At 34.9% G+C, this 14,243-nt stretch overlaps 1 protein-coding gene across 1 annotated transcript in view; it reads left to right on the top strand.

The window, feature by feature from the left end:
- Smp_124210 (putative ephrin receptor) overlaps positions 1 to 14,243 on the top strand; it is a gene marked incomplete at both ends in the record, with an annotated part of 62,834 nt that overhangs the window by 5,719 nt on the left and 42,872 nt on the right. The window contains 3 exons of the mRNA XM_018793093.1: positions 4,533 to 4,815; positions 5,633 to 5,791; positions 9,228 to 9,408. Of these exons, the coding sequence (XP_018647640.1) occupies positions 4,533 to 4,815; positions 5,633 to 5,791; positions 9,228 to 9,408 (623 nt within the window). The remainder of the gene's footprint in view (positions 1 to 4,532; positions 4,816 to 5,632; positions 5,792 to 9,227; positions 9,409 to 14,243) is intronic.

Raw genomic sequence — 14,243 nt, forward strand, 5'->3', positions numbered from 1 at the left:
CGGGAAGAAGGAAATAAAATTCTTAGGTCATGTTATTAAGCATGAGGGTATTCTACCTTGTGAGGATAAAGTACGTACTATAATGGAGTACACTGTACCGGTCCACCACTCAAGGAACTGAAGGCATTTCTCGGTTTGGTCAACTTCTAACGGACGCTTCATTTCGCACGCGGCAGAACAGTTACGACCGTTAACCGATTTACTTCGCGGTAATCCACGCAAACTGGAATGGAACGACGCCGCACGTAACTGCATTTTCAGATATCAAAACGGCCCTAGCTCAAGCCACACTTCTCGTGCATCCTGACCCATCAGCCACGCTTAGTATAGCGGTTGATGCATCGGATTTCGCCTTAGGAGCCGTTATGCAACAGAATATCTCCGGTAGTTGGCAGCCCCTCGAATTTTTCTCACGACGCCTCACTCCCACGGAGACGAGATATAGAGCTTTTGGTCGCGAACTGCTAGCAGCCTACTGCGCCATCAAACATTTCCGGCACGCTGTAGAAGGTCGTAATTTCATCTTATTCACCGACCATAAGCCCTTGACGTATGCTCTGCATACCAAGTCTGACCGCTACTCACCACGAGAGTGCAGACATTTAGACTATATCTCGCAGTTCACGACAGACCTTCGTCACATCAAAGGCGAGTCGAACTGTGTTGCTGATGCTTTATCACGTATCCAACTGAATGCAGTTACTTTGCCAGTGCTTGACCTACCTGCTATGGCCGCCGCCCAAGCAAACGATACTTCATGCACGGAAGCACAACAGTCTACGTCCCTTCAGTGTCGGGAAGTACCCCTAGCTACTAGCTCAGGTACTATCCTATGCGATACTTCTACGGGCCTCCCTCGACCCATCGTACCCTCCGCTTATCGCCGTCTCGTCTTTGATGCCCTTCATGGTTTATCTCATCCTGTTTCTTCTTTTTCTTTGTTTCAACACATCGTTATGTGCACTAATCGCATAACCTATTCAAGAGCGTTTATGAAAATTCTACAAAAATGTATAATCACAGACATTGTGGTGACTGGTACTTTGCACTGAGTAGAATGAACATTACTCAGATATCGATTCCTGAACTGTTGATATTTAACTGGTGATCACTCAATATTTATCGTTAGGACAGATCAAGAAATCAGAAACGGAAACTTGTTGAAATAATTCGTTTTCAAAATTCTATATCATACCGAAAATATAATATTGAATCAGGCCATCATTAATAATAACAGTAATAAAAATATAGTAACTTAAATCTAACTAAGCAAATAAACACTTTAACTTGATGATTGAATGCAAAGTAAAGATTGGTTAATTAAATTTATCCTATAATATTGGAGTTTCTTGATCCGAACAAAACTGTTGTGAAGATAAAGGAAATTCATAGTTTATTTAGGTTATAACTGTCGACAAGAAATAGCGAATAGTTTTGCTAGTTACACTGATTTTGTAAAGTATCCTTAAGAATCGGTTATTAAAAGTTATGGTTTATATTGTCAGATTCAACAGTACGCTTTCGAAATTTACAGTAGAAGTTATTCGAATATCATTTATGATTGAATTCTGATAAATCTTCTGACTGACAGCTTGAATCCATTTCCTAAACTCTCCTAATAACCTCAGGCTAAATCTATATGGCAACGTGAACATGAGAGGGAAAAGACACAAAATGTGGTATAAACGCTTCACTCCAACATTAGTTTATGTACAGAAAACCGAGGATATATATAACATTTCAGATGATCTTGGAATTCTGGAAGGCACAACCCTTCACTTTCCAGATGTTTTTGAGAAACCTCTATTCAGCGCTGGATGGGTAAAATGTTTTCCAGAATTGTTAGACTCTCTTTAGACTTTTTTTGACGAACATATTGGATATTCCCAACAGATTCGGTCTAGAAGTTGTGATTATAAAGTCATTCGAAAAACTAACTATTTATTGAAATGACTTGCACTTATTCATTAAACATTCAATCAAACTCTTTAGTGAATGCTTTATATCATCGAGATAAATACTTAAATAAAATTTAAATGTTAATTGATAAGCATAAATAATCCATTATTTTTCTGCATGAATGAAAGTACATGCCGATTCATTTCAACACTAAAAAAACCGGGTCATCAAGTTAGGGTTAACCAGTATCTTTAAAAACGTATTATTATCGTATGAAAACGTGATCCAATGTTCATATTTATAAATTAATCATTCAAAGTAAACTATTCTACATATTCTAATCATTGAATTTTGCTCTTCTCCTTATAATCTGTATTGTGTTGTTGCTTTATTGAATATAATATAGTTGAAATCATGAGTCAATTGAAGCTAGACCACTATGGAAAACCAGGAAGTTTAGTCCTATTGTGAGACCCCTCAGCAGTGCGCATCCACGACCAGTGGAGTTCAATCAGGTATGTTGGTAGTTATGAACTCACTGAAGATATTGGTGAATGGTTACTCTATTTCGTGGATTGATTGAAGTTAGACAATACCGTTGAATGCCGGATCAGTGGTCTAATGATTAAGCGCTCGCACGCGGGACTGATAGGTCCTGGGTTCGAATCTCGCGAGGCGGGATCGTGAATGAGCACTGCTGAGGAGTCTCGCAATAGGACAAAACGACCGTCCAGTGCTTCGAGGTTTTCCATGTTGGTCTAGCGTCAAATGACTCATAATTTCAACTACATAAAATTATTAAAATCTCCACGAATCCCCCTTCTGATTACTGAATATTAGTTCAATATAATCTTCAAATTACTTATTGTCAGCAACATGCTTTTGGCATAGATAATTTGAACAATGCTAAAAGTAGTTGATATTCAAACTTTTACATACTTTCGAAATGTATACATACCTCATACATACAATCTAACTGTTTATATACTTAACATTGTCATACAACCTAAATGATTATTTCATGTTATCTGATGAAAATGTCATTGTATGTTTTCATGAAACACTGTGACTCAACTCCTTTCTTTTTTTTTCCCCTAAGAAAGCAAAATGTTTACGAATACTTTTCTTGTTATGAAAAGGGAAGGATACCAATATTTTTTTGTAATAAATCTATGTTTTTGCTACGTGATATATAAAGTAGTCGTTAAATTTAGCCTTAAATACATCATATCAGAATACTCATAATTGTTTCCCTTGTATTTCATTCAATGTTTTTTGAAAAAAGTACATCAGTAGTATATGTTATTTACATTACTTTTCATACAACATTTAGATAATGATTTGATAGTTGTGTGATATCTTGTGGCCTTGTGCCCTATTAATATATAACGTAATGATACTACCGATTAGAAGACAATGATTTATCGACCGGATCAATGACACATAAACTCGTAAGCGCAGTCTAAAGTTCTAATCGGTTCTTTTTCATGTTTATCCCTGTCTGTTGAGTCCAGAATATCAAACAGACAAACCAAACAAACTACATCACACCGTAAAATAGGAAATAACATTTCTACAAGATCTAACTAAAAGTTTCTGTGAATATAAGAAATTGTAATTAATAAACTGGGTACAACTCAAGAAGGCAAATCGCATGGATCAAAATGAAGCTTATAATAAAAAGAACATGAATATGAATAGTTTAGTTACTTAACAGTTATACAATAAAAATACATGAATCGTATTGGTTCATAGATAGTTCTCAAAAGTAACCATTCATAATTCTCATCAGGGTATAACAATTTGTAAACAGCGATAAACTACAAATACGCTATGTTTTCATCCAATTAGTAAGTTTGTAATGAACAAAACTCTGGTGGGGACAATCGAATGTATTTGGATACAAATTACAGACTGTCTCACTAAATTCTGATTAACCATATAACAAGTAGTTAATTTGCGAAATAACTATCAATTGTCTCAATCTTCACTGTTTTTTTTCTGTAAATATCAGTTCATCTTCTATAATTCCATTGTTCATGCATTATCCTGCCAATTGCGCTTCATTTCAGTTCTTACCTTATCGGTCTTCTGCCAAAATACATTCTATGTCTGACCATCGCCATATACTACTTATATGGATATAAGTAGACCGCACCACAAGTTGATAGCAGTTCCATCGTTGAATAACTCTTTTAGATATCACAATAGTTATTGAAACTTTTAATCAATATTGTAATAACTGTTTTAGTTAAAATATGATTCATATAAAAACACTTCATTATTTTGATGGAGTTTTGTTCTCTCTGAGCTGGATGGTTTGGTCGTGGAGTTTTCATCGTCTTTCTGAACGACATCATCAGCACAAACTTCACTTCTACCCAAAGTTTGTGCTGATGATGTCGTTCAGAAGGACGATGAAAGCCTCACGACCAAACCATCCAGCTCAGAAAACAAAACTCCATCAAAATCACCTACCTGAGCTACAAATCTTCTCTATCACACTTCACTATTTCACGAATATTCTTGTTAATCTTACTGAGCTTCACTTAATAACCTCTGTAGTTGAGTTCGTCTATTCATTAGAATAGAGTAATGTAAATGTATTTTATTTTATATACTTTATTTTCTAGTTTCGTCTAATTAATTTACCAGAAACTGAAGCTGGACATAATAAAGAAGTGAGACAAATTCATGTACAATGTATTCCAGGATCAATTTTTGTTAATCAATATTCTATATATACAAAATCAAATGATCATTTAATTCATAATAATAAATTATTGAACAATCTAAATGATGAAAATAATGGATTAGCATTATGTATGGCTGATGGTACATGGCATTTACAAACAAATCATGGATGTGTATGTGATGCAGGTTATGAATTAGTAGAACATACAGAAACATGTCAAGGTGATTGGTAATTACATAGATTAACTTTATATGTATATATGTACATAACCTTAACTTATTAGAACCTACCGCAATAACATTGATAAGAAGTTTTATAAAATACAATCCAAATGGATCGACATTGGCCCTGTCTCACAAGTCTATAACTATCTGGACTCAGTAACTAGGTAGATAACACGTTAAGAGTTTAAAGTGAAAGTTAGACGATTCGAGTCATGGCGCTAACATCAATACTACCGTGTAGGTATATTCAACTAATGGTTGTCAAATAAGCAACATTAGTTCTAAATTCCATAGCTAAACACCATCCATCTCCACTTATAACTAAGAAAGTAGTATTTTTCAATGAGTTCGATTGGGTTAACAATATTTTGTTTTGAACCAAAAACAAAAATCATAATAGTCTGATATATTACTAACTGATACAAACCCTTTTACGAAGTGTTTCACATTAAGCCAACAATCTCAACATGTTAAAAAATGAATATGGATAGAAAGAATCGAGTGCCAATTTCCCCTAAGTTAACCCCACTTTATACATTTATACTTCTGTTGTATTTCTGATAAGATCAACACATATAAATGAAATAATGTCAGAGGAACATCCTAAGTGTGAATAGAAGGAATCGAGCGCCAACTTCCCCTAAGTTAATCCCACTTTATACACTAAATAATAACAAATACTATGCCACGGTTATGTTTCTGATAAGATCAACACATAATGTCAGAAGAACATCCTACTTCATCGCTTTATATCATCAAACTTTAATGTAACTTCCAATTTACTCTGTTTTTTTATCATGTTCATTTAAAACAGCTTGTCCAAGAGGAATGTTTAAATCATCACCTGGTCTACAACCTTGTAGTATCTGTCCATTGAATTCAATTGCACCACATGCTGGTTTTCGAATATGTCATTGCTTATCAGGATATTTTCGTATTGCTCCAAATTTATCTGCTGAACATAGTTGCTTAGGTATGTTAAATATGTGATTGTTTATCATGATTTCTGTTTATCATTTAATGTTGATTTGAAGTTGTTATCATTATTATTGAACAATGAGCATAAAATTTATAATGAATCAACTTTTGCTTCAGAAACATTCTAAGATGCTAAATGGCAATATTTCATCTGTACAAATAATAAAGCCCCGTAGTTATATTTAAACATGTAGTTTTAGTATTACTAGTTTCTATCGTGGATGAGCACTGCTGAGGAGTCTCATAATAGGACGAAACGGCCGTCCAGTGCTTCCAGGTTTTCGATGGTGGTCTAGCTTCAATTGACTAATGGTTTCAACTATGAAAATATTGAAATCTCCACAAAAACCTCTTCTGACAACTAAGAGGGTTTACAAGTGTCAGAGTACCTGGTAGCAACACATGTTATGTATTTCCAGCCCTTCTTAGTATTAGTCGAATTCTATCGACCAAGTTATAATGTAATCTACTAGTCTAAGTGACTCGACGATTTAGTCCTGCAGAAGGTCAGTCGTGTTCTGAATAGTTCAGTGGTCATATCTCTGACTGTGAAGCTTGATGAGACAAGAACAACTCCCCAAGATTACAAGCAAAACTCACTGACGACTGTCATTGATTCTGCCATAAATTCAACATTTTTAGATTTGCTAAAAGCCAAATCCAAACAACTCGTGCAGAAATCTTTATTAGTCAAATTTTACTACTAATAACTAATGTGTCTTTTGTACATAATGAAAATAATTAAGAGAATAAGCATAAGAGTCACAGTGTTTCCTCTCAAGAAATTAAAAAGATTATTCTTATCTAGTTAAACTAAGGATGAGTTCATCATACTACATAACTTTTGTATAGCTTACAGTTAGTAAATTCTATGGAATTGGCTCAATTTAATCTGAAAATAAATTTCACTTGAATCCGTCGAGGAATTCACTCGGCAATGTAATTGTCACGTCCTTGATCCGTCTGCGAACTAATATGAAAGAGAGTACTTGTCTCGATCTGGTTCAAGGCCTTGACATGATAGTCTATCTGATTCAACCTTGAAATAGGTAATGAGCTAATCCGATTTGTGACTGAACGACGTTGAGGGCAGAGAGGGATTGACAAGTAAGGGAGAAGGATTGCTTGAAACACCACCAGATTTGTTTCTGGTTCAATTAACTCTAAAAGACACAAGTAGATAACTAGTACTGTCGTGGGAGAAAACACAGACGAAGACAACCAAACGTATTTTAATACTGTACAGAATATTTTGGTAAAATCTAAGTACCATACAGTAAATACTTCATTTGCAAAATGTTAATCAATTGTTTTCACACCAATCATTCTCTATTCTCGTTCTGTTCTCTTCTATCTCCTTAACTTTCTGCCTCCAAGCATTTCACTTTCGATTAGTGATGCATACTACTTATATCTGTCGACAACAGTATCATACACCACAGTACGATCACGACGCACAAAGAATTATAAAAATATAATTGTATCCATAATAAGTATTCAGAAAACAAAATTATTGTGACAGCTAAAAGTGGTCTGGGCATTAAGATTCAGGCTGTTCCAATGTTATTAATACATAGTATACAGTAAATAATCAAATAACGTGTACGAATGACTTGAACTGGGACTAGCTTTAAGTTCATATGTTTATAGATGATTAGAATGAAGAAAGCGTATCATGAAATACTGAAGCATTTTCTGTTGAAAAGTAAGTGGATAAAGTGAACATTGACAGATATCTTATAAAATATAGTAGTAGTTATGCAATCGTAATACTGAATATTTATCAATTAATCTGTGAATTAACATTAGTGGGTAATACCATTATTATGTAGAGTGGCTGCTTCATTATTGGTTTCCATTTTTTATTTCATAGGCTTAAGGGTTGCGCAAAGTATGTTTGATTGAGTAACACTATTAGTTGTAATCCAAAAATTGTGACTCAAAAATAAGTTCATGAAATAGTGGTGAAGAAGAATTGTAGCTCAGGTGGATGATTTTGGCGGAGCTTTGTCCTCTGAGCTGGATGGTTTGTCCGTGAGGCTTTCATTGTTCTTTTGAACGACATCATCAGCACAAATTTCAGGTAGGAGTAACTGAAAGCCTCGATCCTGCCAGTGATCAAGCAAAACGTTTGGATTCATTATGTGAACGACACATTCGTCATCGTCAAAAATGATGAGCAGGAAAACACCTACGATCTGATCAACAACGTCTTCGACGACATAAAGTTCACAATGGAGCAGGAGTCAAACAACAAACTACCGTTCGCGGATGCATTCGTCACCAGAACCGACACAGGAAAACTGGAGACTCAAGTATATCGGAAGCCGAACAACATAGATCAACTTCTTAATTGCAGCAGCAACAACACAAAAACTCACAAAATCAACTGCATAATGACTTTATTCAAGATAGCGAGGGCACGCTGCAATACACTTGCTGGGAGGCAAAATTAAGAAGAATGTCTGAAAGTTATCTTTCGAAAGAATGGCTACCTAATCAACCCCAGCGAAAAGTATCAACCAAACCCATCAGCAGAAACAACAGAAACCAATAAATGGATCATCATACCATAAATAAAAGACGTCAGAAATCACAACGACCTTATTGAAACATATTGGAACAGATGTAGCACACAAACCAACAAAATAATTTCAATCAATCCTATGCAAACCAAAAGATGAAATGACAAAAGAAGAAAAACCGAATATCATCTACAAAATAGATTGTTCCAACTGAGAAAAACACTACATCGGACAAATTGTACGCCCACTTCATTTTCTCCTGCACGAAAATCATGTGTCAAGTTTGTGCTGATGATGTCGATGAGAAGAGCGATGGAAGCGTCACGGCTAAAGCATCCAGCTCAGAGAACAAAATTCCATTAAAATACATAAAATAATATTGGACAATCTATTTATACTAAATACTTTTAAAATTATGTTACTTTAAATGTTATTTCATAGAGTATTGTTTAATGATTGAGCTCACTTTATGTTTGAGTAGTCTTTAGTCTCAATCAATATCACTACATAGTAACGCGAATTAAAGTGATCTAAATTGTTAGTATTGGTTACGAAGTATTGGACGACAAATAATTAATTCCAGTTTTTTCAGACTAGCTAGCTGTGATATTCTGAAGAGGCGTTTTGTCCATGTTGGGATTCGTCAGACAGATGTATCTGTATTTAATTTTTTACTTTAAGACTCAAACCAACTACATATCGTTTCACACCTCAACATAACACCCATCAAGCTATCAAGTCCTGATAGGTACTAAGTTTTCCAGTGGTTATGAAATCATTTTTATGAATTTGTAATTCTTGATATCAACCAGGGTAAATTAAAAACTTTTGCAATTAATTAACTATCAATTCATTTCTATGCTGAGTAAATGTATTCAGTCTGCTTTTCTGGATGATTTTTTATAGGCCCACCATCTGCTCCAAGAAATTTAAATGCTATACACATTAATGGAACATCAGTGGTTCTATCCTGGGATCCACCAATTCGTTCAGGTGGTTTTCATGAAACCTTATATCATGTTCAATGTCAAGGATGTCAAATAGATACGGTTAAATATCAACCTGGAAATCATGTAAACGAGACTAAGTAAGTTATTATGGAAATAATAAATTGTTCCCGACGAATTTCTGAGGGATAACTTAAGGTAAATTTACTCGAAGAGGATGAAATACATCTGAAGGGTATCTCGTTGTTATTGATATTCAGTCTAGTTTACATTGAAACGATGTGATGCAGACATATTTCGTTGCTATATTTTACAAAGAAGGAGGTCTTAAATAATATGTTAGGCACATTGATGTGTTTCTATCATGGGCAAATGTTAATTTAAGCTGGTTATGATACAAATTGTGAAACTTACTGTTATATCTAGAGCTTTAGATTCTTGCTATACCGCAAACTACTAAACTACTTGAACGATTGAACCCTCAACGTCGCAAGAGAGAAGACAGAAGACTAGTAAGTAGGAATGTTATTCCCAACAGTGTCAAATATGGTACGAAAATCTCATGTATTTATAGTTATTGACTGAAAGTAAATCATCATTTCGGACAGTCGATAGGCACATAGAGGATCCTTCTTATTCGTTCAATAGGGAAGCTACACTTCGATATTCTAGAATGTTCCCCTACTGGTGATTGGATGGAATATCTTCTGCTCTTTCTGGGCCTCTTGAGGCTTCTTTGAGTTTGCCAACGAGCCATCGTTACAGTTACGAAAGATGAATGTGTAATTCAGTATATAATAATGTAAACAAAGGCAATAAATTATGTAAACTTCAATAATTCAGTCTCTCCTGTAATTTGTTCTTTAATTAAGAAAAAGAATTCACGAATATCATTATTCTAAATAAATGTAATTAGATAACAAGTTATTGATAGGACTAACAAATGTTTGTTTTTGTGAGGACGGTCCACGGGTGAACTTGAGAATGTCCCAAGAAGCTCAAAAATAGCCATAGACATTCCATTCAACCATATTCTGGAAGAACATTCCAGAATCTCAACTTGTAGCTTCCCTATTGGACAAATGCTAAAAACCACTGTATGCGGATAGGATGACTATAATGATGATTTCGTTTTTTTACTAAAACCTATAAATACCTGAGAGTTTTGTACCATATTTGACACTATTTGGAATAACATTCCTTTCACTTGTCTTCTGTCTTCTCATTTGCGACTTGGAGGGTTCTAACATTCGAGTGTTCAAGTTGTAAGCAGTATATTAGGAATCTGAGCTCTAGATATAAATGGAGAATAACTGAAGATTATTAAGTATCTCCAAATTTGAATAAAAATTGTTATATCCTAGCGAAGACTTAAGTCTGGGTAACTTCTGGGACCTCTGAATGGACGATTATTCTATGTATATTCTTATTGTTTAACTATTCAGTAACTAGATTATGTATATCTATATTCATCTTATTATGAGCTTTATTTTGACCTATTGATTATTATTATATGATTTACTGTTCCTAAATTATACTCGGTTTATTGAATACTGTCTCCCACGCTCACAGCCACATTTGGCTTGAATTTGTACAAATATTATTTTCTATTTTATGGTGTGATGTGGTCTGTCTGTCTGGTATATAAACAAAGTATGTTTGAAATAAACGATTCGCATAGATTCGCATAACAGAATCTGTAACTGGTTTTCTGGACTCAAGTGGAAGGGCTAGGCGGATAAAGGACCAATAAGGACTCTAGATTACTCATACTGATCGAACGTCATTGATTGACACAGTGTTAAGGTCGAAGAAGTCGTATTTCCATTAGTGGATAACTCACGTAATAAAAGCCGGACATAAAAACCAATAACGAATTAGGATACGTCCTTTGATTATTTTGTAAAATCATAACAAATTGGCGACGACCTTGATCAAATCATAACAAAAATACATGTATTTATGTATATATATACACTTATTATTAATTTTTTGTACAATATAGAGTCCTCAGAGCAAAGTATTTCAACAAGTTTTCTTTTCTTATTTCTAAATCGATATTGACGATAAATATTGAGTGGTCACTAGTTAGACGTTAATAGTTCAGAAATGTATATGAGAATAATTTCCATTCTTTTCGATGCATATTACCAGCCACTACGATGTCTGTGATTGTACATTTTTGTAAATTGTACAGAGAAACGTCGTAAACGTTTTATAAACGTGTCAGGAACAGGTACTTCAGATATTCAAGCAGGCTGCCAGCAGTCATTTAGAAAACTAGTCTTGGTGAAATCTAGAAATGGTGTATATAAGTATAGTGGTCCAAGTTGCTATACTGCATCAACATAGTGAGGATGAAATGATCAAAATAATAAATGTCAGAATAATAAATGTAGTAATAGTATAAGTGGTTGTAAGAAAAAATTAAACATAAATAGGTAATGAATTATCGTAATGAAAATGATTTTAAAAATTTGGATCTAAGGCAAGATAAAAGTAGGAATTTATCTGATCTATGGAGATCGATATTCAGTCATGAGACTCAACATATCTAGTTATTAGTTACCAGTAACCAGATAAATTACACTCAACTATACTTCTCAAAATTTCATGGATTGATACCGTTTTTTGGTTGAACCTCCATCTAGATTAATTTTAAAATTAACATCTACAACAGTAAACATTATACGTTAAAGTAGGTATTAACCCGTAATACATATCAGAACTGCTTTAGCCGACTGAAATTCATTACCTAATCAATCTATATGTTATATACACCTGATCAGTAATAATGATACTTAATTTTATAAAGTCAAATTATACACAAATAACGAAATCCAAATATATAAAATTACAATTACTTACTTACGCCTTTCTATCCAACTCTGCCCTGGGCAATCCTTTCCAGTTCTTTCCAGTTAACATTCATCTTTTTCATATCTGCTTCTATTTCCCGACGTAATGTGTTCTTTGGCCTTCCTCTTTTCCGTTTCCCTTCACCATTCCAAGTTAAGGATTACCTCGTGATGCAGTTTGGTGATTTTCCCAATGTATGTCCTATCCACTTACAACATCTTTTCCTAATTTCCTCTTCACCTGGAAGCTGGTTTGTCCTCTTCCATAAAACGCTGTTGCTGATAGTATCCGACCGGTGAATGTTGAGTATTTTGAACATTGCAATATATATATAATATATATATATATATATATATATATATATATGTATATATAAATTATAGCAACTATCCTACACCCAATTTCGACTGTAGTAATTTTCGTTAAGCCCTTTTATTAATTTACTTAACAGACATTGTCATTTGGATAGTAACAATTCGTATATATCTTTGTCCTTTTATTTCTAGACGATTTATGAGTGATGCTAAAGTGACTTTGATAATATCCACTTACAAACTAGGACTAAATGAGGACTATAAACCAATGTGAGGAATTAGATTTAAGGTTTTGATCACAAACTGATATCAGCTATAATGCCAAAATGTTATTTAGCCTAATAGATGAATGAACTTTAAGTCAAAATCCAAGACTCACTATCATATATCTGATTAGTTCATCCATAAATTATAGTTATGACACTTTTCTACATAGCTGATAAACATCTTTCTTTACCAAGTAAAATTTGAAATACAAAATGAATGACAAACATATTTAACGTAATATCAGATAACATTAATTTTTTCATAAAGTAGTTTTTACTTACTTACTTACGCCTGTTACCCCTCGTGGAGGAGCATAGGCCGCCCATCAGCATTCTCCATCCAACCCTGTCCTGGGCAATCCTTTCCAGTAGTACTATTTACTCGTAAAAGTTCTTTAGATTATTTTGAAAAAAAACAATGATGAGTTTAATATTTGTAAGATCATCAGTTTACTATGAACTGATATTTAAGGGTTAGAAAGTGATCAATTGAAGGCCTCTTAAATAAATTTTCTATCCTAAATGATACTTGTATTGGAGGTATGCTAGCTAAAGGTTTTCAAACATGCCATTTATCAGCTATTTATGTAAAACAAATAATCTATATTATACTTACATTTTGTTAGCTTACATTATAGAGTGATGTTCCCGATCGTTGCTGCTACCTTGACGTGGTGGTCGGGCTTGCCTATCGTGATGAAGCAATCGAGCTATGCTGGCTGGAACAATCGTTCCTCGAGGTCCTACCATGCCAGACAGGTCGGTTGAAGAGCGGTGAGACTAAAAGCAGCAAACCCAAGGTCCGAAGGCGAAGTCGTACTGCTGACTGTACAGAGGTGTGACAGCAGTAAGGTGTTCCCTTCAGACAACCAGCATGACAGCGATGCTGCCTTCCCACAAGGAGGGGTGGGGTTAGAAAAGGTCGACCCTAAAAATGCACACCTCGCCTTATCCCACGGATATCCGTCTCCGGCGGTAAGGTTTTTTTGAAGAACGGAGCTAACACAAAAACTACCCACAAAAAGGTCGTGTGTGACCGACCTCAAGCAGTTGTCCCTTGGGCACTGCGGTCACGCTCTCAGGTCATTAAGACCACTTCTAACCCAATTTCCTTTTCAGGTACCTCTAGAAGAATCCTTCCACGGTGTGGGCAACCGGGAAGTGATAACTGCCCTCATACCTCTAACAACACTCAAGACCACTGTATTCATAATCAATCTCCTTCTTCACTTCCTACTATTCCTTCTACCTTGACTTTCAACACTAAACTTCCTGTTCCGGTTTCCTCCTCAAGTGTCACCATGGCCAACGATTCTAGTGCGCGAAACGCTGTCCCAGGTCTACTAAAACCTCGCTCCAAACTACACATTGGAGCCTTCAACGTACGTACCCTATGCCAAATCGGTCAACAGGCCTCCTTAGCTAAAACTCTAGAATCTCGTACCATTGATGTATGCTGTGTCTCCGAAACACGCATACAGGATCCCAGTGTGGTCATCCACTTGACCTCAAATCGCCAAAATGACAGCCGACGAA

Source organism: Schistosoma mansoni, chromosome 1 (assembly GCF_000237925.1).
Source record: "Schistosoma mansoni strain Puerto Rico chromosome 1, complete genome".
In the NCBI taxonomy this organism is placed as follows: domain Eukaryota; kingdom Metazoa; phylum Platyhelminthes; class Trematoda; order Strigeidida; family Schistosomatidae; genus Schistosoma; species Schistosoma mansoni.